Below are 24,336 nucleotides of genomic sequence, written 5' to 3'. Positions count from 1 at the left end.
TTTTTTTTCAAATGTGGTTTTTTTGGAATAACTTTTAAACGGCTTAAAGGTTCAATTCCAAAAACTAATCAGCTCTTAACCTCAAAAAGCCACGTTGATCGCCACCAGTCCGGTCAAAATCGGTTGATTCATTCGAGAGATATCGTGAACGAAAGAAAACCGAAAAAAGTGTTTTTTCGGAATAACTCCAAAATTCCTAGCGCGATCAATTCAAATTTTAAGATTCTTTGTGAGGCTTGAAAAACTGCGTCGAATGCTTCTAACCGCGTAAAAATCGGTTTATTCATTCAAAAGTTATTGTGGTTTAAAAATTCAAAAAATAGTGTCATCAAATCTCTATCAGACTTTTGAGCTCGAAGAGCTTTAAAGGATAGGAAAGCAATCTCTTTGAGCTCGGAAAGCTCAAAATAACCCATAAATTGTATTTCTGAGCTCGAAGAGCTCAAAAACGTCATTGGTGCAATTTTAAGCGCCTAAGTATGGAATTAGCGGGAAGTTGCAGAGATGGCCTTCAGGGTCAACCGTTTTCCTAATTTTTTTCTCATAATTTATTTTATTTTTAATGCAGAATATGAAATATAATATAAAAATATTGAAAAATTATCTCATCACCTCTAAATTGTTAATCGAAAGTCAAAATTCACCAAATTTTGTTTAAATTCATAAATATATTTCAAATCATTATAATGTGAAATTTCTGTTTTATTTTAATCAATTTTTCATGCTTTTTAAAGGAAAAAATAAAACATTAGACTATACAAATTGATCAACTTGAACTAGTCTTCTGGAAATCTCGTGCATCGCTCACTGGTGAATGGTTTATATTCGAATTGATCCGCCACATTATTCGATTTTGGTGAGGATTCTTGTTACTCTGGAGGTCAAGCATCGGAGGGTATCCACGCCACGAGTCATTGATGTTTAATTTTAGCAAATCATAACATTTAAGACGTTACTCTGACAGCTCAAACTCTTCGAATAACCTGTAAACAATTTATCTTATTGTTAATTATTTGTTCTAATACCGCATAGTTCAATGCAGTAGTAAGATATTTTGTAACTTTGATTATTTATTCAATAATTCTAAAACTATTAATATTATCCATTGATATTATTTCGAGTATTACTTACTTCTTTCTTGAATTATGATTATTATAAACTATATTTGAAATAATTTATATTCCTATAAGCAACTTATAATATTTTTTTTAACTATTCAATTCCAAGCGATACAAATTTTTTTTGTTAATGTTTTGTTGAATTTAAGTAGATGCTTATTAATTTTTTAATTTTTTTTGAGTAAAATCTACCAAAAAGTCAACATTTTTTTTGTATCTCAGGATATTTTTAACTATTTGTTTTCTTTATTTATGCTTATATTCAATTTATAACTTGATAGTATTTACAAGCTGTCATATTATTACGCCACACTAACCATCATAAATCTATTCGTCTTGAGCATGACAAGTTCACCATTTACTCCGGTATCAGTTCTGTAAATGTAATTTTTTGCACTAGACTTGATATTTTTAGAGTGAATACGAATAACACGATTTCAACATCCAGTCATTACCACTCACGTTTACATTCAATAAACTCTGATAAATTATCTCAATTTATTTTTAATTAAAAGTTTGAGTTTTTGACTAATGTAGAGTTCAAATTTAAATCACTTCAAGTCAGCCATTTTTCATCTTAGTCGGTGAATCAGCGAAACCTGGCGACAGAATAAAGTACAAGTTGTCTATGTTAAGTGATAAATAATAAAATTATTGAATTAATCTAATAATGTATACAAAAAAAACTCAAATCTATTGAATTATTTTATTGGTGAGTTAATCAATAGCATTATTATTAATTATAAAGTGTTCAAAGCTGATCAATATTTGACCGTGTTGAAACATACTGTCACTGTGTTATTTATTTAATGGCATAAGAAATCTTATACTTTTCTTTGCCACTCCTTGGTCTAATTTGTGACTAGTGTTAATTAATAATACATGATTATTTAATTAATAATAAAAAACAATGTCTCTGAAAATATTATCCAGAGGATATTTAATAATTTTGTGATTGCTTTGTTTTTCATTGGAAAATGTATTACACCTACGTGTCTGTGTGTGAGTTTTTTAAGTTTTATTATTGATACAATGTGGTTTCCAGTATTATAAGTGATATAACAATTCAAATTAAATATATTTAATTTTTTTTACTTCCAGTGACATAATTATTCTTTTATAGGTCAAAAAACAATTTTATTTCTTAAGCTTAGTAAAGTTAGTGATAATGTCAGAAAAATCACGTAAAATAGTTACGCGATTTCATCCAAGTCATGGAGAAAATATAATACTTTGTGATGATAATACAGTAGCATATAGAAAACAAAGTTTCGCTAATGCATTGACATTTAGTGAAAAACCTCTACAACCTGGGGAAATTTTCCTTTTGGAAATAGAAAAATACGAGCGAGGATGGAGCGGTCATATGCGGTTAGGACTAACACAAATTGATCCTGTAACAGCTGACAAAAAAGGTTTACCTCAATATGCATTACCGAATTTAGTGAATATGGGATCTAGTTGGGTGTTTGCAATAACTCAGAGTCACAATATTTACTTCAGTGTCAGCGAAGGTAAAGAATAGTAGATACAATTATTTGAAAAATATTTTTTTAATAGCAAGTAAACTAAGTATAGATGAAAAAATTGAAATTTGTTTCTGCTTTTTCTCCTAAAGGTGAATCAAATCCTCATCACGAGAAGAAATTAATAACCGATGGTATTACTGTACAGACATCTCGAGGAATTATTCCTTACACAGCATTAAAACCTAATACAGTTGGCTCGAGCCAAAATATTTTGCCTACCGAAACTGGTAGTCGTATAGGTGTAATGTATGTACCACAGCGAGGTACTGATTTAGCGGAAATGCATTTTATTATTAATGGGGTGGATCAAGGTATATGTGGAAAGGATATTCCTTATAAAGAAAAACCAATTCACGCGGTTGTTGATGTTTATGGTACAACAAAGCAAGTTCGAATAGTTCAACTCTATGCAGGTATAATAAAAATCTTAATTTTAAATTACTTTCATACTAATTATTTCTTATGTATTAATTTGTTGTATTTTCATTTCAGTTTCTACGTTACAAAGTGCTTGTCGTGATGCTATTTTACAATATACGAAAGAAAATGCTGTTGATTTATTACCATTGCCACAAATGTTAAAAGACTTTTTACTTTATCAATAATGTAGAACTATATACTAAGCTAGAATTTTTTTTTTTTTTTTTTTTTTTTAAGATTAAGTATAAGGGAATCGATTGTGTCGAAGGCAGGTCCTTTCATCATAAATCTTTTTCTGATTCGTTTATTGTAAATTATTAAATTATACTTATGAAATTTTATAGGAAAAAAATTATATATATTGTCAGAACAAATATAACAATAATAGTTACTATTATGGTTATAACTATGTGTATATCAAATTTAAAACTCGTGTTTTATAAAAGTTTTTATTATTTTAGTACGCAATACTTTTTGAAAGTAATATGTCATATAATCTTAAAAAATAACCCTTATCACAAAACAAAATAATTATAATTCACATACTTATTGAAATATAATTTTAATTAAGTTGTTAAAATACATTGATTCCTCAATTTGTCATTCAAAATCACTGATCACAAAGATAACTTTAATTTTTAATGAATAATGAAATTAATAAATGATTATAAATTGACAATATTGCTTGTTATGTTATTTTACATGAGAAAATAATTGAATAGCTATGGAATATGAATAAATACTACACACATAATAATATAAATAAAGACAAAACAGATTAATATAATCCAGTTTAAAAGAACAATGACATCATTCCAGGTGGTTGTTTTTGAAAACTCGGAATTAATAAGATCATTACTATCATCACCGTCTTCTAAAATTTTCGCTGATGCTTTCAAATCGAATATAAGTGATAGTAATACCTGACCATATTTATTTACTAAAACTGTCAAAATCGTAGAAGAAACCCACGTTGGTGGTGACGTTTTTAAAATGACCAATTTCCTAAATATACACGTCAAAATTAGGGCACTCGTCGCCAATATCATTGAACTGTGATAAAAAATTACTGAAAAGAGTAAATATATGTATTTTAAAATCCAGTTAACTTTGAAATAAATTAATTCATTAAAAATAAAATTACGGATATTAGGGATGACTGCAGCGGACAATCTCCAATGAAGATGTGACAGACATAAAAAATGTATTATAAAATTAATACACGCAATTATGAGTCGTTCTTTTGATGCTGAGTCAAACCACATAGTTGCTAATGTCATCATCATAACCACTGGAAGTAAAATAAGAATTTCCAGAATTTTGTTTTGCTCTCAATATTTTCTTAACTCAAGCTTACCTATTATTGGTGTAATAAACATTCGTCTTAACATACTATTTACACGTTCTACATTAAAATTTATAGAAACAGCGGCCAAATATAATTGCGACGTGTATTTAGATTTTTTTTGTACTGGTTCAACTTTGAAATTATTGATTTTCCATTCTGCATTAGGTACAAAATGAATCATTTGCAGTCGAAAACTATCTTTACTTAAATATATTTCTTCAGTATTGTAAGACCATGAAGCATACTCAAAACTACAATGTTGTTGATCAAACGGCCAATATGTATGATCTCTATGACACCTCGTTGAATAGCAAACTATTGGAACACAAGCCACTCTTCCATCTTTCGAAAGAATGCAACTCGTAAGGGGAATACCAATTTCTTGCTCGCCAAATCCTCTAGTTTAATGATAATTCAGGAATATTAGTAACTGCTGAATTAAAATAATTTTTTTTTAATTTAAAAAACTAATTAACTCACGCATTGACAATAGTAATGTCAGGTGTCCAAATTTCATGACTCATAACATAGAGAGAATCAACTCCGTCAAATTCCTCAGGCTTCCACTGCAAATGAGGATCTTTCCATGCCTGTTATAAATAAATTGAATTGATTATTAATCATAGAATAAATGTTTTATCGGTTTCAGTATAATACTAATTGTACTCCAGAAAGCCCTTACAATGTACATCCAAGTATGCAGCTTCATAACATTTGTAAATTCATTCTAAAATCATAATATATTAGTTAAATCAAGAAGGACATCATTGAAAATCAATAAGGACTTAAAGTGAAAAAAAAATAGTACTCACAAAGTCCATAAGTTTTGGAACAACTACTATTGATAGATCTGTTCTATTGCGGAAATTAATGGTTGGACGAACACTTGGATCATAATCACATAAAAGATGTCTTTTGAGACGTAAATATGGTGACTTTTCTTCAACTAAATTGCAAGATTTTGACCATGATTGACCATTAATTACATGCATCAAAAAATGGTTAAAAAATGTCAAAATGAAAATATATTGAACTAATGACATGATGATGTACACTGAATAACGAAGAACTAAAAGAAAGAAAAGTGTTTCTGTAAAATCAGTAACATTTTATCAAACGCCCCATGAAATTTGAAACTGTAGATATATTCTTTGTGTGTATTTGTGACGCCTACAATTGATACATAGCTCACACAATAAATTTTCTTATAATTAAATAATTCATTTTTTACATTTATTATTTGAGATTATTTAAATAATATTGAATAATAAAATTTATATTGTTATTAATTAATTTTATTTATAAATCATTCTAGAACATCAGTTATTACAGATAAAATGATTGAAGTACATTTATATGAAATTAACTTATAAAATAAATACTCAAAAATAAATTTACAAAAAGCATACATTTAATTACAAAAATGTTTTTAAAATATATAATGTTCAATTTGATTGCGTGGCGAAGCAGGAGTGAGAACGATGAATAAAATACCATATGTTATAATTACAGAAACCAAAGCTAGCCATTCTATTAAATTTACGCATTCCATCCACAAAGTATTTTTATTTTTCATTTGTTCATTTTGATTATCAGTGTCATTTAAGTTATTTTCTTCTGATTTGTCTGGAGTTTTAGCTTTCAAATATTTAACTATTGGACAATTATAAATGAATTCAACGGTACAAAAAATTAATTGGGGCGCCGGAATTGTGACTGTATAAATTTTACGCAATAAAATAGTTAGAATGAATGTGAATGCAGTGATTATCAAGGATGCTTCATAAAAAATAACTGCATAAATAAAAATAAATATGAAAGAGTATTAAAAATATATTATTAAATTAAACAATATTAAAACGCTAATTTTAAATTTAATCTCACCTATTTTTGGTGATCCAATAGCGTTATTTGTTGGTATGTACCAATGTAAGTCAAAAATACAAAATAGATGACTGATAAAATTGGTACTCATCAAAATAGTTCGTTCTATCGAACAAACATCAAGATATAAAGCTGTCAAAGTTAAAATTGTTAAAATAATTGCTGGTGTTATATAAATTAAAATTCCTCTGGATGAATTCCTCTGAATTTCAATATTTAAAAATATCATTGAATCAACATTGGACCCATATAATTCCAATGATTTAGAGATGTTACCTAATTTTACTTCCCACTCATTATTCCGCACAAATTCATCCATTACAATCTAATAAATACAAGTAAAATTATTGTATTGAATAAATTTATAATTCATTGATTAATAGTTATTGTCATTACCGAATCTTTAGTGAAGTAATAATTAAGTTCATCAGTGAAGTATAACCAAGATCCAAAGTGTAAAGTACAATTATGATTATCATAAGGCCAATCAGAAAAATCAGCAGGACAATGAGATGTGAAGACTCTTGAAACTACACATTGAATTGTACCGTTTTGAGACAAAATGCAGTCAGTCAACGGCATACTACTTTGATCTAGACCCAAATCTCCTCTATAAATAGAAAAATTATTAATAAAAATAATTTTCATAATTTATATACTGAATTTAATTAAAACCAACGAATTGAAAACGGTGAAATCAGGAACCCAAATATCGGTACTTTTTACATGGTGAAGAGTAATACCATCAAACTCGTCTGGATTCCAATTCAAGTGAACGTCATCCCAAGTCTAAAAAAAATTTTATCATAATGACATATTTATTACTTCTCATTTAATTGACTAAAATCTTTGAAAATCCCTTACTAGCATTAGCCATGAATGAAAATTAATACTACTTGTGACATCATCCTGTAATTTGTACAAGAGTTAAAACATATGTATGAAATTGTCGTAGGTACTTCAAAAGAGTATTTTTATTACAGTTAAATATAAACAATACTTACAAATTCAATAAATTTTGGAATAAGATTAACATCGATATTCAAAACGCTGTGTGCACTGATTTGAGGCCGTAGAGTCGGATCATAATCGCAAAACAAATGTCTTCTTAATCTTAAGTCCACTGACTTACTTTCAATATCTTTACACGTAGATTCAAAACATTTTGCATTTTCAATAACTACTGATAGTATTAAAATAAGTATTTTATACATGGTTTAAACAATATGTACTGTCGACTGACTTGCTGGTCAAATTATTAATACACTACTCTACTTTTGAAAGCTAATATAAACGCCCCGTGAAATTTAATACATTACAAATCTAAATAAAAATTTTACTATAATGATATCATAGTTTACTATCATTCTTGTACTCGTAACTAACAAATTGAGTGAATTCGATTTTTTTTTTTTTTTTTTTTTTGTAATTTTAATGCTGTAGTGATAAAAAATATATATACCATTTCTTAAAAATAATTTCATAGTGGATTGAAATTCCTTATAAATTTTATTAATAGATTATATAGATACATAATTACATAATTAGAATTTAAATTGGAAATTTCCAATGAATAAATACATAATTAATTCTCATTGAAATTTTTTGAAGCTAATTGACAATAAATTTATACAAACGTTAGTAAAAAGAGTAGCCAATTTAGAATCATCTATTATTTATAAGTAAATGAAGGAATATCAATAAAAAAAAAACTGTTTAAATCGCTTATGAAGAAATTTTCAAAATTTTTAAGTACATGCACGTACGATTCAAAGCATCATCTTTAATGATGTGTAATATAATTAAAAAATTACTGGTATTTGAGATTTGCTGTATGAAGAATTCTCTGGTACCATATCAATCATAACAAAAATAGCAAGTTTTTAGCCATATTGTTAATGCCCATGGCTAAAAACCGTTATGGGTTTACTATTTTCATTGTTATAATTATAAGAAACTTAAATCTAAATATTTTCTTCCGTATATAAATATAGAACTAAAAAATATGCGGATAAAAATGGATAAAGAACTTTCAGCAAAGTCGAAAGGGGTCGGGGTCAAAAGTGGTTGATTTGGCGTGGAATCCCCCAATATAAAAATTTTAGAAGTAAATAACAAAATAAAATAAAATAACAGAATAAAATAAAAAACTTGCATGATTTTACCTATTCATAATGAAAGATTTACTCATAAGCATGATAGAAATTTAATTTTTATCAAGAATACGGAATTATTTCATATATTATGATATAAAATAACGAACAAAAAATTCATAGTCAATAAATATAACAAAGTAATACTTAATTAATTCAATTCAACAAAAATACTCAAAATAGCCGATATTTTAGTACTCTTTACTAGAATTTTCAGATTTTTTCTCCTGGCAGTGATTTAATTTACTTAATTACAATTAAAATAAAGTGTCGGGTGTCTTCTACTTATTTCAATGTCATCCGAATTCCGACAATAGAACTTTGCGGCATTATAGCATTTTAGAACATTGTCTGATGATGCCATCTGGTGAAATAGAATGTCGACCGAGAAAACTCTTACGTTCAAAATAATACTGAACGGTGGAACAGTAATCGTTTTCTCAATGACGAATTTAATATATGTAGAAATGTTTACAGTGTTGACTTGACGCACCCGTTTGCGAATGATCTGTCACCAATACAACTCTTTCGACCCTCCGAAAAATTATACAATACGATCAGCATAAATTCATACACCTTATTTTTGTCGTGCGTGGGTGAATGAGGTTTTGCGAGTTATACGTCACTCCTACTAAGTATTTTCGAACTTCTGTTTTGTTTCGCCGCTTATCGTCCTCGTGGATTCTGGAGCAAACCAAGTGGAGGTTAGTCTGCTGCTTTTTTACATCATTTCAAATATTTATACCAATAAATAATAATTAACTTGACATGTCAAGTTTTTCAAATACCTATTACATAAAAAAAAATTTAATATGAATAATTTTAAAATTCAGAACAGAATGAATTTAAAAAATAAAAATAAAAAATAGTCAGTAATACATAAAAGAAAAGAGAAGGGGATTGAGCGATAGTGGCTCAACAGAGTGGGGATTTGTACGTCGACGATCAAACCGTCTAAAAGGTCTTGTAACAGAGGGGTTAGTGCGAGAGAAAGAACGACACGAACTGTAACCGTTTTTCTAGAGTTAGCGGGTACGTCTAACATAAAGTTTTTGATATCATAAATTTTTACTCTTTATTCGACACTTTTCCTCTTTTTCTTTCTCTCTCTCTCTCTCGTTTATAATAAATATTTTATTTATATACATGCATATGTATATAGATACTACTACCTTTAATAACGCCCCTTACGTCAAACTTCTTTCTTTTTCTCCCCCTCTACACCAATCAGTCACCCTCACGCTCGATCATACCATTGTCTAATTTGTAAGTGCAATATCAGAAGCCGACAATATTTAGAGTTTGCATCCGAAGGTGTCAACAAAAAATTTGCGTGCTATTTTAATTTTAATATTTCATATTATAACTTAGAAAATAGACAGACTTACACCTTTTTTTAAGTTTTGAATGAAACTTAGTTTTATTAATACACAAATAAAAATATAAAGTGTCATAAAGTTTTGGTTTTGTCAAAGGAAGAAGACTGAAGTACACGCGGAAAAATGAACGATATGGAAGCGTATGGTGATGGATACATGGAGCCCGAGGAAGAGTGGGAACGAGAAGGATTACTTGATCCTGCTTGGGAAAAACAACAGAAAAAAGTGAGTGAAAGTTTTGCGAATATTATTTAAGTTAGATAATATTAACTTTATTTACTTTATTATTTAAAACTATGCTATACATTATATTATTTAATTGTTAAAGTATTTGTTTTTAAAATAAAAATATTTGTGTACTTTTAGTGACCGTGAATTTGAGTGTATTTATGGTTTCACTAAATTTTACAGGTACAAGAAACAAGGTGTAATTTTCTATACTTAGATTACAATTTATAGGTAAAATTATTTGGTAATTAAAGATAAGATAGTGACTTTGGCACAGCGATAATAGCCACGTAGTCATTTCGCAGTCTCAAATATTATTTTCAAGCATATGTAAAATTGTTGAGTCTGCATTCCAGGTCAAGAACAACCGACTAGACGAAAATTTAATGAGGGAATCTTACATACAAGGAAGTATTTAAATTTGAAAGTCCAATTGGAATACAGTTATAAAGAAGTTAGATTATATTTCACAGTTAAAATAAAACAGAGCTATTTAAATATTTAATAATAATGATAAAACGGATTTAGCCCTTCGTAAAACGTATTTTTGGACTTTACGACAAAAATAATTGTACGCTGAGTCGGAATTGTCGAGGTTGCGGACTTTAACATTGAGATTTTATTTCTAAATTTACTCTAGTCTTCTTACAATTCTAAAATAAATTATAAAAATATAATTGATTTATTTAATTAATGTTTTAAAAATCAATGTTAGTATTGAAAATAATCAAGTTTTTATTCAGAAATTGAAACTATTAAATAAATGAATCCGTAAAAAAATTTTTTTCGAGATTTTGTAAAATTTATGATGATATTTTCTTTAGACACGAGTAATAAAGATGAAGAAAAATAGTTATAAATAAATTCAGTATACGAGACGAACGTATCGGCCTATAAATACTTGCGAGGTCGAGGACCCATTAGCTGTTTACTGAGAATTAGCTGCTTAAATTATAAGATTCTTACATATTATAAAATTAAAAATTTAATAAACTATTTCAAGGTCAGGTAAAGCAATTTAACAATCTTAAATCTTTTTAATTTCACGAATAACTTTAATTATACGAACAAACTTATCCAGTGAATTACAATATCATGAGATGAGGATCGTTAACCTTTGGTGGGAGCGTGTTTAGGCCACGCGCCAACTTGGATTGGAATCGGGTGACCCACTCTTTAGTGTTCTACAATGATGCAGTGACGATTGAATTGAGATAAAGATGACGAAGAAGAATGTTTATCTCTTATAAATACCATTCTAATTAATCAGTTAATTGTTATTTGAATTGACTCATAGGATCGGTTACTATTAAAACTTATCAAATCATATTTTGTTTCTAAGGTATAATACAGATAATAATTAGAAACTTTCAACTGTAAATAATTTTTATAACATAAAACTTAAAATTTATTAGGTACTTCTACTAAGCAGTCATTACGGTAGTTGTAAAGTAGCAATCGCGTCACCAACGGCTCGTCTAAAAGTAATGCCTGATGTCTTACAAAAATATATCCCCAGATCTCTCTCACTTACTCACTCAATCTGGGGATCAAGACTTGCGTAAATAAATGCATAAAACGTCCCAGAATTATATGATTTGTATATTGAACATTCTGATGCATAATAGTTATATCATTAGCCATTTGGCATTCAGAATGAATTATTTTAGTAAAATATTACTATAAGTTAGTTAGTTAAGAGCTTTATTTGTATCACAATTATGTGTTTTACAAAAATATTTTAAATATTACATATTATGTACATAAAATATTACTATAAATAAAAAGGAAAAAAATAGTTGGAAAATGACTAATAGATTAAATTTATAATACGAGTGTTATTCACATCCGTTGTCTTTATTGTTTATTGACTCAAACTTTTACATTCTAGTACTCGTCATCGAGTTCTGGAAGTTATTGCGATAAAAAAGAAGGACGTTGAAAAAACAGGATATGATATAAAGGATTGAAAAATTATTAAAAAAAAAAAAAGTATTGAGAAAGTTGAAATATAACTAAAGCTAACTTATGATAAAGCTTGGTTGTATTAATTGAATAAGTTAAAACACAATTTTTTTATCAAAATAATAAACAATATATATGAATTTATATCTCAAATTAATTAAATTAGAAAATATTTTTTTTATTAATTGTTATCGATAGAATTTATAACGAATATGTAAAAAAAAAATTATAAAAATATTCAACTTTGTAAAATAAGAAAAATACTAATGAGATTAAAACTTTGCAACAAAAAGTAATATCGACGGTATAAGCTCATTAAATCTTAAACTATAATTTAATAAATAAATGAGTTAAAAGTTGATTGAATCCATTTAAAAAGTAACTTTATATCGAATAAAAGTGGAATTATAATTATAGAATACAAAGAAAACAAATCGAAATGAAATATTAAAACAGAAAGCTACAAAATAAAGCATAAAATACTGCGAGTAGAGCGACGCGCGCGGGAGGATGAGACTTAGATTCTGATGTTTTACAAATAGAACTTAAAGTCCGCGGGCTGAGGTAAGGGTGGGCTCATGTCCAAATTAGGTTCGCGCGGGGCAAGTTAAAACTACTCAGTATTAAATTTCAAGCAATATTCACTTGTCGCATTAATTATAACCGTAATTTTTTTAAGTTTTTGTATAATATTAGAAAAAACTTTTTTTTTGTTTTTTTAACATATTTTTTTGCTCTATTATATCTATTTAATATAATTATCTAATATAAATACATGTATATTATATCTATCTATTATATCTATCTAATTATGTGTATCTAATATAAATACATGATTATGGTTTTTTTTATCATTGATAAATTTAATAGTAAAGGGAGTTTTTATATTATTGAAATGAAAGTAATTAAAAAATGTCAAATAATAAATTTTCTTATATCATGGAATAAAAAGAATTTTGATGTGTATTGTAATTTAGAATTTAGTAAAATATTTGAATTTCAAGTGTTCCACTATTTTTTTTTTTTTTTAAATTAGGGCATTATATATAAATATATGAATGTATATGTATGCTTATAAAATAAGAGATTTATCGGGGTCGTTACTAAAATATACATTCAAGAGTGACATTTAGAGTTTAAAGATTTTAATTATCATTCTTATCTTAAATATTTTGTGACTTAAGATAATAGTTTTTATTGTAATATTTATTTTATAGATAATTTGATATGTATAGATGTAAATAATGTTTACTAGAATGTTTTACTAGATTCTTATACTTTATGAAATTCTTCTGATTATTAAAGGTACAGAAAATTATATTTGTCAACTAATCCAAAACTTCAAAAAGTTGATGATTATTTCTTGAAAAAATACAAATCAAATGCTTTAACTTATTTAAAAATTCCGATAAGTATGGAATAAAATTAGCTTATAAACATAACAATTATGATCATAAATTAAAAAAAAAAAATTTGTTTTATTTAAAAATTATTTTATACTTTGAATTATAAAGTAATATTTATTAATTGTTTCTCTTTTTTTGATTGGCAGACATTCACAGCATGGTGCAATTCGCATCTTCGAAAAGCTGGTACTTCGATAGATTCAATCGAAGACGATTTCAGGAATGGATTAAAACTTATGTTGTTATTAGAAGTAATTTCGGGTGAGACATTACCGAGACCTGATCGTGGAAAAATGCGCTTCCATAAAATAGCCAACGTAAATAAAGCCTTAGACTATATTGCTAGTAAAGGCGTTAAGTTAGTTTCCATTGGAGCAGAAGGTAAATTTTGTTAATTAAAATTAATTATATTTTGATTAACGATACTTCTATTACAAATTACAATATATTACAGAAATCGTCGATGGAAATTTAAAGATGACTTTGGGTATGATTTGGACAATAATTCTTCGCTTTGCTATTCAGGATATTTCTGTGGAAGAAATGACCGCAAAGGAAGGTCTACTATTATGGTGTCAGCGAAAAACAGCGCCTTACAAAAACGTTAATGTTCAAAACTTCCATTTATCCTTCAAAGATGGTCTCGCTTTTTGCGCTCTTATTCATCGTCATCGTCCAGATCTTATTGATTATAATCGTTTGAGTAAAGATAATCCATTAGAGAATCTCAATACAGCGTTCGATGTTGCTGAGAAGTATCTTGATATTCCACGCATGTTGGATCCAGATGGTAAGATATGAATTTATTTTTGTTATTTTATTTTTAAAAATCCATTTTATCCTATTTATCCATTTGTTATCATATATATATATTAGGGTGTTTCAATTTTAGGCAACTTTTTTTTTTTCAACGAAAAAACAGGCTGAAAACTTGCATGAAGGTGAGAACAGAAGCCTGTTCAAAGCGGAGTTCTTAATATTAATATTTAGAGGTGTCTGTCCCTAATTTTTCATTTCCCATTTAAATAACATAGGAAAAAAAATTCTTTTTTTTGTTTATTTTTCTAGCTCGGCATACGCACCTCATATAAATAAGTCCATATCATATTCTTGTAGAGAATTCAACGCTCTACAAAAAAGGTTTCTTACACTTTTATCATAAAGACAGCCGTTATAAAGTTATTCAGACGTAAACTTCTAAATATATAAAATTTTGATTATTCAAGTATTAAACTGATTCAAATTAATTTATTACTGTCTTAAAAATTATTTTTATATTTAAAATTGGTTCTGATGCGCTAACATTTTCATAAGGCTAAAAAAAAAATTACTCATATATCAAATTTTTTTCTTCTTTATTTCATTTACTGTAAGAAAATCATGACCCGAGTAGAATGAATTAAATTTTTAAAAAGTTTCACGGAATTATCAATTTATTACTCTACACGGAGAGAAAAGATAAGTTTAGAAAATCAGAAAAGTGCACGTCTCATAACGCTGATTTATCACAAAAAAATCTGGTAAACGGTTGACCTTAAAGGCCATCCCTGCAACTTCCGCTAATTCCATATCTAAACGCTTAAAATTGCACTTATGAGGTTTTAGAGCTCTTCAAGTCAAAAGTCTGATAAAAGTTTCAATTATTCGTTAATTCATTCAAGAGTTATTGCACTTCGAAAGTTCAAAAAATAGTGTTCTTTGAAACTTTTATCAGACTTTTGTTACAGTAAATGATTTTCTTACAGTAAATGAAATAAAGAAGAAAAAAATTTGATACATGAGTAATTTTTTTTTTAGCCTTATGAAAATGTTAGCGCATCAGAACCAATTTTAAATATAAAAATAATTTTTAAGACAGTAATAAATTAATTTGTATCAGTTTAATACTTGAATAATCAAAATTTTATATATTTAGAAGTTTACGTCTGAATAACTTTAGAACGGCTGTCTATGATAAAAGTGTAAGAGACCTTTTTTGTAGAGCGTTGAATTCTCTACAAGAATATGATATGGACTTATTTATATGAGGTGCGTATGCCGAGCTAGAAAAATAAACAAAAAAAAGAATTTTTTTTCCTATGTTATTTAAATGGGAAATGAAAAATTAGGGACAGACACCTCTAAATATTAATATTAAGAGCTCCGCTTTGAACAGGCTTCTGTTCTCACCTTCATGCAAGTTTTCAGCCTGTTTTTTCGTTGAAAAAAAAAAGCCTAAAATTGAAACACCCTAATATATATATTAGGGTGTGCCAAAATGTAACTTCCGTGGAGAACCTTTTAAAATTGGAATTTTGAGTTCCGCTTTTAACAGGGGCTGCGTTTGGGCATTTCCTGAGATATTTTGGAGTGAGACAATGTATTTGATTTTCATAGAATTTTTTAACAGAAGCTTAGTTTGGACATTTCTGGTGAAAATTCAAAATTTGGCCGGAAGTGCCCAATTAAATCTCCTGTTAAAAACCCTATAACTAATCAAATGAATCCTCTCACCTAGAAATATCTCAGGAAATGCCCAAACACAGCTGCTGTTAAAAATGGAACTCAAAATTCCAATTTTAAAAGGTTCTCCACGGAAGTTACATTTTGGCACACCCTAATATATATATATATATATTCGAGGATCAATTTTAATTTATTACGGTCGATAGATTTAATCAACACTCCTAAACCGGACGAAAGAGCCATCATGACCTACGTGTCTTGTTACTACCACGCTTTTCAAGGTGCTCAGCAGGTCAGCGAAAAGTCGTGTGCCAAGCTCATTTACCCCATGATTTATTTCCCTACTAATTTTATTAAACGACTATTTAACAATTAAGATAAAAGTTTTATTTTTCATTAACATCGTTTATTGACTCTTGTTATTAACATTGTTTCAATAATCAATTAAATTTTAACAAAGCATGACGTTTAGTATTTTTTTCGATTGTGATTTTTTTATAGACATGCGAACTACGGCAATGCCTGATGAGAGAGCTGTGATGACCTATGTTTCCTCATACTACCATTGTTTCAGTGGAGCACAAAAGGTGTGTGTTGTGTGAGTGATATTTACATAACTTCAAAAGCCTATTAAATCATTTAATTAATTAATTAATAACTAGCTTAGCTGCACGAAGCACGCAGAATTAATTAATCATTAGAGTAACAAATTAGATTGTTATAAATTAAATAATGAAATAATTTTTAGGCGGAGACTGCAGCAAACAGGATTTGCAAAGTTTTGAAAGTAAATCAAGAAAATGAACGTTTAATGGAAGAGTACGAACGATTGGCTTCCGATCTTTTAGAATGGATCCGACGAACTATGCCTTGGTTAGCTAGTCGACAAACTGATAATTCTCTCGCTGGTTGTCAAAAAAAACTCGAAGAGTACAGAACTTATCGTCGTAAACACAAGCCTCCTCGTGTTGAACAAAAAGCTAAACTCGAAACGAACTTCAACACACTTCAGACTAAGCTTCGGCTTAGCAATCGACCAGCTTACATGCCTACTGAAGGCAAAATGGTTTCTGACATTAATAAAGCTTGGAAAGGTCTTGAGTTAGCTGAAAAAGCTTTTGAAGAATGGCTTCTATCTGAAATGATGCGTCTTGAACGTTTAGAGCATTTAGCACAGAAGTTTAAGCATAAAGCTGATGCACATGAAGAATGGACTACAGGTAAAGAGGAGATGTTAACGTCTCAGCATTTCCGTCAATGTAAGCTCAATGAACTCAAGGCTTTGAAGAAAAAACATGAGGCTTTTGAATCTGATTTGGCTGCACATCAAGATCGTGTAGAACAAATCGCAGCAATTGCTCAAGAACTCAAGTAAATATTGATTTATTTTTTTAACTCATAAATCAATCATCGGATTTTTTTTATTATAAATTGTTCGCTTTTTTTTTTATAGCACATTAGAATACCATGACAGCGCTTCCGTAAATAGTAGGTGCCAACGTATCTGTGATCAATGGGATCGTTTAGGAACTCTGACGCAGCGTAGACGTCAAGCCCTTGACGAAGCTGAACGTATTCTTGAAAAAATTGACGTACTTCATTTAGAATTCGCTAAACGTGCCGCTGTATGTTTAGTATTTACTTACATTCTTTATAAATTATGAATTTGTTTTATTAATAATTACTTTATTTTTTAGCCATTCAATAATTGGCTAGATGGAACGAGGGAAGATTTAGTTGACATGTTTATCGTTCATACAATGGAAGAAATTCAAGGTCTAATGGATGCCCATGCGGCATTCAAAGCTACTCTTGGTGAAGCCGATAAAGAATACAACTCGATTGTAGGCCTAGTTCGTGAAGTTGAATCTATTGTCAAACAATTCCAGATTCCTGGTGGACTTGAGAATCCATACACTACTCTTACAGCTTTGGATCTTACGAAAAAATGGAGTGACGTAAGGCAATTGGTACCACAACGCGATGGTACACTTCAAGCAGAATTGCGTAAACAACAAAACAACGAACTCCTCCGCAGGCAATTTGCTGAAAAAGCCAATGCTGTTGGACCATGGATCGAACGACAACTTGATGCAGTTACTGCTATTGGTCTTGGACTTCAAGGTACACTTGAAGATCAATTGCATCGTCTTAAAGAATATGAACAAGCAGTTTATCAATACAAAGCACATCTTGAAGAACTTGAAAAAATTCATCAAGCTGTTCAAGAAGGTATGATCTTCGAAAATCGCTACACTCAATATACCATGGAAACATTACGTGTTGGATGGGAACAGCTTTTGACCTCTATTAATCGTAATATCAATGAAGTTGAAAATCAAATTCTAACTCGTGACTCCAAAGGTATTACACAAGAACAATTGAATGAATTCCGCAGTAGTTTCAATCATTTCGATAAGAATCGAACCGGTCGATTGGCTCCTGAAGAATTTAAATCGTGCCTTGTATCACTTGGCTATTCAATTGGTAAAGATCGTCAAGGTGACATTGACTTCCAACGTATTCTTGCAATTGTTGACCCTAATAGTTCAGGATACGTACAATTTGATGCCTTCCTCGATTTTATGACACGCGAATCTACAGATACTGATACTGCTGAACAGGTTATTGACAGCTTCCGTATACTTGCTGGTGACAAGGTAAATATAGATACACGAAATCATATTATTATTATTATTATTATTATTATTATTATTATTATTATTATTATTTATTTTGGTTTTAATTTTAATTCAAATTAAATTCTCTTAGCCATACATCTTAGCTGATGAATTACGGAGAGAACTACCACCTGATCAAGCAGAATACTGTATTCAGCGAATGCCACCTTACAAAGGACCTAATGCTCAGCCTGGTGCCCTTGATTATCGCTCGTTCTCAACGGCTCTCTATGGCGAATCAGATCTTTAAAGCTGTTATAATTTTCACAATAATATAATCGTAAGATCGTTTTATGATCTTTGTCAGAAATACTGTGAAGCGCTTACGATTAATACTTATTCACTACTTACATAAAAAGAAATTTATACGAGATGTAAAATCATTGTAGTTTTTATCGCTTACATGTACATTCAATGAATATAAAGCTTCCAACGTTCGCCCTAAAATAACGGCGTGATGAACAAAACTATATTTCATATACGTTTTTAGTCGATATAAAACGAGTGCTATTTTTTAAAGGAAAATATATATTTGCCATATTTTTTCTAGCCAACTAGTAATCAACTGGCTTTAAAAACTTTACTTTTATGAATTTTTTCATAAAAAAAAATTTATTTATTTTAATTTTTTGAATAATTTATATTGAAAAATTTTTAATTTCTTTTTTTGTCGCAAAAAAAAATCTACGAAGACTATAAAATAGTTGATCATTAATTTATTGAAATAATTATGTGAAAAAAAACCAATTTATATTTACTGACTAATATCAAAAAATTCGAGTAATAACATCAGTTTCACATATCGATAATCGAAGATGAAATAATTTTACTCGATATGATAGTTGTTTTACAAATTATTGAGCAACCCAACGAAGTGAACGATTGAATTAAATTCAAAGATAAAAGTAATAACTAGCTACTAATGAAATGTATTTTATTAATCTTATATAGTAAGGTAAATATAATTAGACGCACTTGATGCGGATAAAAAGAAAAAAAAAAGAGAGAGAGAGAAACAAATTTATTTATTTATTTATTTGTCGTGTCGCTATAATGATAACGAAGCGTAATGAAGAAAATAATGTTTTTTTCAGACTATTTATTTTTATAAATATCTTAGATGCGACGTATCAACGTATATATCAATATCAAAATCAAGTTTTAAAAAATTCTTATCTTTATATAATAAATGATTTTTTATCATTTTACTATCTATGAACAAAATCATAAGAAAAAAATGAACTCGATTGTCATGGTATCATCTATTATGTGTATCATATACTAAAATCAACGCATATTTAAGTAATAAATTGTTTATATTTATACTCGGTTACTTGCTTAGGTTACTCGAGACGGGGATTATTATTGTATCTTGCATCTTTATTTTTCTCTGAAATGGCTCCATACACAAAAAGATAGAAACTTGAGTAAGTAGCCGAATTATCATATTAACGCTTCCTTCTTATTTTCAAAATCATTATCTATATATATACATATATAATATACATATATATATATATAAATATATTATTTTTAATCTTATTACGTACTATATCTTGTTCGCTTTTATTTAATTTATAGCAAAGTAGAGCAACACTCGATTATTCAAAAAGATTATACTTACAACAAGAAATTTTTTTAATATATATAAAAAAAATCACCCATTTTATGCATACGCACGCACAACCGCATTATTGACATTCATTTTAAGTGTACAATAACATTGTAATTACATCTAACTCAAACACAAATAATTATTTTTCGTTAAGCTCATCTATGAATTGTATCACCAAAATAATGCAATATAAATCAATGTCACTGTATTTTGAGCAAAAAAGACTTTGAGAAATAAACAAATAAAAAAAAAAAACTGTTTTTTATTTATATGATTCTATCAGAAATCTTCAAATTGATGGATTAAATGACAATTTCAGGTGAGAATGCATCATATACTTATGGGACTTTTACTAAAACTTCAAATTTAAAGTCACTTGATATGAGACAAATTAAAAACTAATCGCTGATGGCTGGTTATTTTAACGGTCACAACTAAAAAAATTGACCCTTTTTAATTAATTATTTTTTTAATAATGATATATCGATTGGTTGTAACCAAAAATATTTGATTTGTTTACTATATTTTGAATTTAAAAATTATCATATTTCTACTATTTTAAAAATTATATTTTTAAAGTTCAAAAATTTAAATTGATTTTCTGAAGCGCCATCTGATTTATCATTGTTGATAGTTTCGAGAGTGAGTTAGAGTTTTGCGCAGCAATATAAGTGTGTTATGTGCATTATTGAAATTATCTTATGTTTTGTTATTAGATCGAATAGAGTGTCATTGAGTGTCATCATACTAGGTAATAATATCATAGATACGACAAAAACTATCTGTCACATAGTTTAAATTCTGATGAAATATATATATTTACAAATAATTGTTTTATGTATACTATATATGTATACACCTGATGAATATACCATTTCAAGATAAACGTCACATTGTAAACATAATGAAATAATGTGAATAATTTACCGTGTATATTCGTAAAAAATTGTTGATACATTTAATAATTTATTTTTTCCTTGAAATTAATTATTTTCCTACTACATTGTTAATTTATATCTCTATATATGTATAATTTTTTTTATTTTAGAAAAAAAAAACATTTTGACTGAACAATGAGCGCTTTGGAACATTACAATCTTCATGGAGAATACAAAACAGACTCCAATAGCCCTGCTATTATGCAGAGTATGGATAATTTATCTACCTGCAATAAAGATATGTATAACCCTACATATAGCTCTCCTTATGATTCTTCATCAAATTATGGAGACCTAACGATTAATGGAATGTCTACTTTGAATGAGCCTGTTGATAAAAATTTTTCCGAAATTTCAAACAGTTTTTTGTTAATTGACGGCAAAGAATATCTTAAGGTTACTAATGCCGAAGAATTTATTAATAAACTTGCTTTTACTGAAAAAAATTCAAAGATTAAAGTTGTATCTATTTTTGGAAATACTGGAGACGGCAAATCACATACATTGAACCAAACTTTTTTTAATGGTAAAGAAGTATTTAAAACTTCAAATGAACAAAACTCCTGTACTTTAGGAGTTTGGGCAGCATTTGATCCACGACTTGGAGTAATTTGTTTAGATACAGAAGGACTTTTAGGTATAACCGTTCATGAAAATGAACGAACACGATTATTACTTAAAGTACTTGCTGTTTCTGACATTGTCATTTATCGCACGAGATCTGAAAGATTACACATGGATTTATTTACATTTCTTGGTGCGGCATCAAGAGCTTATAGCTTACATTTTCAAAGTGCATTACAAGCATTAAGCCGAAGAGAGGGAACATTAAATCCTACTCGTGCACTTGGTCCAAGTGTTATTGTATTTCATGAAACTTGGCACACTCGTATATTATCACATAGTATACTAATTTTGTTTATAAAATATACAAATATATGTTTTTTTTTTTTAAGTAAGTACTTAAAATATATATTTTTCAGATACGTCAGAAGAAAGTGCAGAAGATGTTTTACGGAATCGTTTCACTCAAATGAGATTGGAAATTGATGCTTTCAGTTCAATAAAATACGTTGGTGTACAAACATTGAACCCACCAACAAATTACAACCCTCTTCGTAATGCTATTAAAAATGAACTATATAATACGACCGTAAGGTCGGCAAGAAACCCGCATCACGTGTACAATACACTGAAAATACTAAATGATAAATTTTCTGGAGCAATCGAAAATAATTCTAATCATTTATTTTCTGACCAGTATTTTACTTGTCAAGTAAAATGTCGTAGTTGTGACAGCAGATGTCGAAATAGCATGGGACATCTTCGTGAAGGAATTCCTCATTGCAGTGATATTAAGTAAATATAATAATAGTAAATAAACTTCAACATTGATTTAGTTTTACTTTAAACTTTTCATATATAATTTCAGATGCCGCTATCAACATCAATATGAAAACTTGGTGTATATCTGTAAAAAATGTCATGCCGATGGTAATGAAGTCATAGTGACAAGTCGCACGTTGCCTCAAAATGACAGTAGTTGGTATGGACTGGCAAAATACGCATGGTCTGGTTATGTTATTGAATGTCCACATTGTGGTGAAATATATCGCAGTCGTCAATATTGGTATGGTAATAAAAATCCTGAAGATGCTGCAGTGCGTACTGAAATAACTCATGTTTGGAATGTGGTAAGTATTTATTAGAAAACATTTTTATTGTTAACAATTTAAGTACTGACAAATAATTTTTTTTAGCCTAATTCAGCACTATCGAATCAGAATGCAGCTCAAAAAATAATTGATAGCGTAGCGTATCTTACTGAAGCTGTTACAACTGCTTCCATTCAGCCGACAAAAGCTATCACTGCTTGGGTCGCTGATCAAGTTGCACCTACTTATTGGCGTCCTAATAATGAAATTCAAAATTGTCACCAATGTAAAAGCTTATTTGGTCCTTGTGATACGAAACATCACTGTCGTTCCTGCGGTGAAGGTTTCTGTGCTAATTGCTCATCTCAGACAAAACCTGTTCCTGCGAGAAATTGGCTTACACCTGTACGTGTTTGCGATAGTTGTTTCTCAAAAGATACTAATTCTAATGAAACTACTTCTGATACTACTGAAGATGTTAGTGTTAGAAAAGTCAGCGAACACGTTGTATCAACTTTAAACGCATTTGGAACTGTATTAACTTATTCAAAATGTAAGTTTTAATATTCTTATTTAATATTCTTTTGTATGATTATATTAATAAACATATTATTTTATTTAGCATTGATTAAAGATACTGTCCGACCAACGTATTGGGTTCCTGATTCCGAATTGATGAATTGTTGTATTTGTGAAAATCCTTTTTCTGATATTTTACCTTTTCATCATTGTAGAGATTGTGGCCGTGGTGTATGTCAAAATTGTTCACAAAATCGTAAACCTGTACCTCGTCGAGGTTGGGATAATCCAGTTCGTATATGCGATTATTGCATAAAGATTGATGACCTGATAAAATTTAATCAACAATTATAAATATATAAAATTATTGATTATTTTTAAACGTAAGTTAGTTTAAAGATTAAAAAAAATAATTTTAAATTCTAATCTATTATTTTCGTTATTGATTAGGAACAATATTAAATAATACTATTCAATGATAAAAAATATTACATTTGATTTTATTAATTAACATCAAAAATGAATATATAAAAATAGTGCCATAATTGGGATATATCTTTTTTTTAATAAATATAGCCTATTTAAATATCGATCATTGCATGCTTTTACATTAAAATATAAATTTATTAGAGAATGCGTGATTGATAATATATTATATATTACAAATGATTTATATTTGTCTAATATTATTACTGGTATAATAAACATATTTTATAATAGTAACTTTTATTGCAATGCAACATAATCAATACCTGGCTGTGAATTGACTATCGAAAGCGCATTTTCATCAAATGTCAGAAATACAATAAAACACGTTAAGTACATTCCATTGTTTGTGTATTTACAACTTTATAATTTTTATTTCTAAATTTGAATAAAGATGATATAAATTAAGCAAAAACATCCAGTTTTTTTTTTTTTTTTATAAAGTAACTCATTAATTAGTTAACCGCCTATAAATCTAATAAACTTAGTGTCCGTAAGATCAATTTCACTTTTAGAATTAAATAAATTTTTTTAGATAATAATTGTACTATCCAATGATATTTTTCC

At 28.5% G+C, this 24,336-nt stretch overlaps 5 protein-coding genes and 1 long non-coding RNA gene across 17 annotated transcripts; 3 read left to right on the top strand and 3 right to left on the bottom strand.

Annotated features, from left to right (window-relative positions):
- Window positions 1-684: 684 nt before the first annotated feature.
- On the bottom strand, window positions 685-1,829 carry LOC123263264. Its single transcript, XR_006509139.1, has 2 exons — window positions 1,436-1,829; window positions 685-983 (listed from the first exon to the last, which is right to left on the bottom strand). It is a non-coding gene; the product is annotated as an uncharacterized LOC123263264 (long non-coding RNA).
- LOC123263263 (neuralized-like protein 2) lies at window positions 1,806-3,473 on the top strand. 2 transcript variants are annotated; one of them, XM_044725875.1, is made up of 4 exons: window positions 1,806-2,120; window positions 2,242-2,632; window positions 2,737-3,060; window positions 3,140-3,473. In XM_044725875.1, exons 2-4 carry the CDS (start codon window positions 2,287-2,289, stop codon window positions 3,250-3,252), a joined length of 783 nt encoding a protein of 260 aa, XP_044581810.1. In that variant the 5' UTR covers window positions 1,806-2,120; window positions 2,242-2,286; the 3' UTR covers window positions 3,253-3,473. The 2 variants fall into 2 exon arrangements, with proteins under 2 accessions (XP_044581810.1, XP_044581809.1); XM_044725874.1 differs by having other exon boundaries at window positions 2,220-2,632.
- A 252-nt stretch (window positions 3,474-3,725) lies between these two features.
- On the bottom strand, window positions 3,726-5,633 carry LOC123263262 (neuronal acetylcholine receptor subunit alpha-2-like). The gene is made up of 6 exons (XM_044725872.1): window positions 5,228-5,633; window positions 5,098-5,142; window positions 4,896-5,005; window positions 4,425-4,813; window positions 4,212-4,358; window positions 3,726-4,136 (listed from the first exon to the last, which is right to left on the bottom strand). Exons 1-6 carry the CDS (start codon window positions 5,456-5,458, stop codon window positions 3,790-3,792), a joined length of 1,269 nt encoding a protein of 422 aa, XP_044581807.1. The 5' UTR covers window positions 5,459-5,633; the 3' UTR covers window positions 3,726-3,789.
- A 53-nt stretch (window positions 5,634-5,686) lies between these two features.
- On the bottom strand, window positions 5,687-7,689 carry LOC123262612 (neuronal acetylcholine receptor subunit alpha-9-like). Its single transcript, XM_044724882.1, has 6 exons — window positions 7,304-7,689; window positions 7,164-7,208; window positions 6,979-7,088; window positions 6,696-6,909; window positions 6,300-6,624; window positions 5,687-6,209 (listed from the first exon to the last, which is right to left on the bottom strand). Exons 1-6 carry the CDS (start codon window positions 7,511-7,513, stop codon window positions 5,845-5,847), a joined length of 1,269 nt encoding a protein of 422 aa, XP_044580817.1. The 5' UTR covers window positions 7,514-7,689; the 3' UTR covers window positions 5,687-5,844.
- A 1,235-nt stretch (window positions 7,690-8,924) lies between these two features.
- Window positions 8,925-19,052, top strand: LOC123262611 (alpha-actinin, sarcomeric). Of its 9 annotated transcripts, XM_044724880.1 has the most exons (11): window positions 8,926-9,156; window positions 9,286-9,484; window positions 9,928-10,056; window positions 13,577-13,811; window positions 13,885-14,220; window positions 16,082-16,171; window positions 16,377-16,462; window positions 16,624-17,246; window positions 17,329-17,500; window positions 17,573-18,535; window positions 18,648-19,052. In XM_044724880.1, exons 3-11 carry the CDS (start codon window positions 9,955-9,957, stop codon window positions 18,804-18,806), a joined length of 2,766 nt encoding a protein of 921 aa, XP_044580815.1. In that variant the 5' UTR covers window positions 8,926-9,156; window positions 9,286-9,484; window positions 9,928-9,954; the 3' UTR covers window positions 18,807-19,052. The 9 variants fall into 9 exon arrangements, with proteins under 9 accessions (XP_044580808.1, XP_044580815.1, XP_044580810.1 ...); XM_044724873.1 differs by lacking the exon at window positions 16,082-16,171 and having other exon boundaries at window positions 8,925-9,156; XM_044724875.1 differs by lacking the exon at window positions 16,377-16,462 and having other exon boundaries at window positions 9,932-10,056; window positions 16,082-16,167.
- A 1,742-nt stretch (window positions 19,053-20,794) lies between these two features.
- On the top strand, window positions 20,795-24,107 carry LOC123262639 (zinc finger FYVE domain-containing protein 1-like). Of its 3 annotated transcripts, none has more exons than XM_044724923.1 (6): window positions 20,795-20,922; window positions 21,220-22,013; window positions 22,093-22,468; window positions 22,542-22,803; window positions 22,870-23,317; window positions 23,387-24,107. In XM_044724923.1, the coding sequence occupies exons 2-6, from the start codon at window positions 21,245-21,247 to the stop codon at window positions 23,635-23,637; spliced, it is 2,106 nt and encodes a 701-aa protein (XP_044580858.1). In that variant the 5' UTR covers window positions 20,795-20,922; window positions 21,220-21,244; the 3' UTR covers window positions 23,638-24,107. The 3 variants fall into 3 exon arrangements, with proteins under 3 accessions (XP_044580858.1, XP_044580859.1, XP_044580860.1); XM_044724924.1 differs by having other exon boundaries at window positions 20,798-20,929; XM_044724925.1 differs by lacking the exon at window positions 20,795-20,922 and adding an exon at window positions 20,986-21,085.
- Window positions 24,108-24,336: the final 229 nt, after the last annotated feature.

The sequence above is a fragment of the Cotesia glomerata genome, linkage group LG4 (assembly GCF_020080835.1).
Source record: "Cotesia glomerata isolate CgM1 linkage group LG4, MPM_Cglom_v2.3, whole genome shotgun sequence".
Taxonomy (NCBI): Eukaryota; Metazoa; Arthropoda; class Insecta; order Hymenoptera; family Braconidae; genus Cotesia; species Cotesia glomerata.
This window is presented reverse-complemented; position numbering and strand designations above follow the sequence as displayed.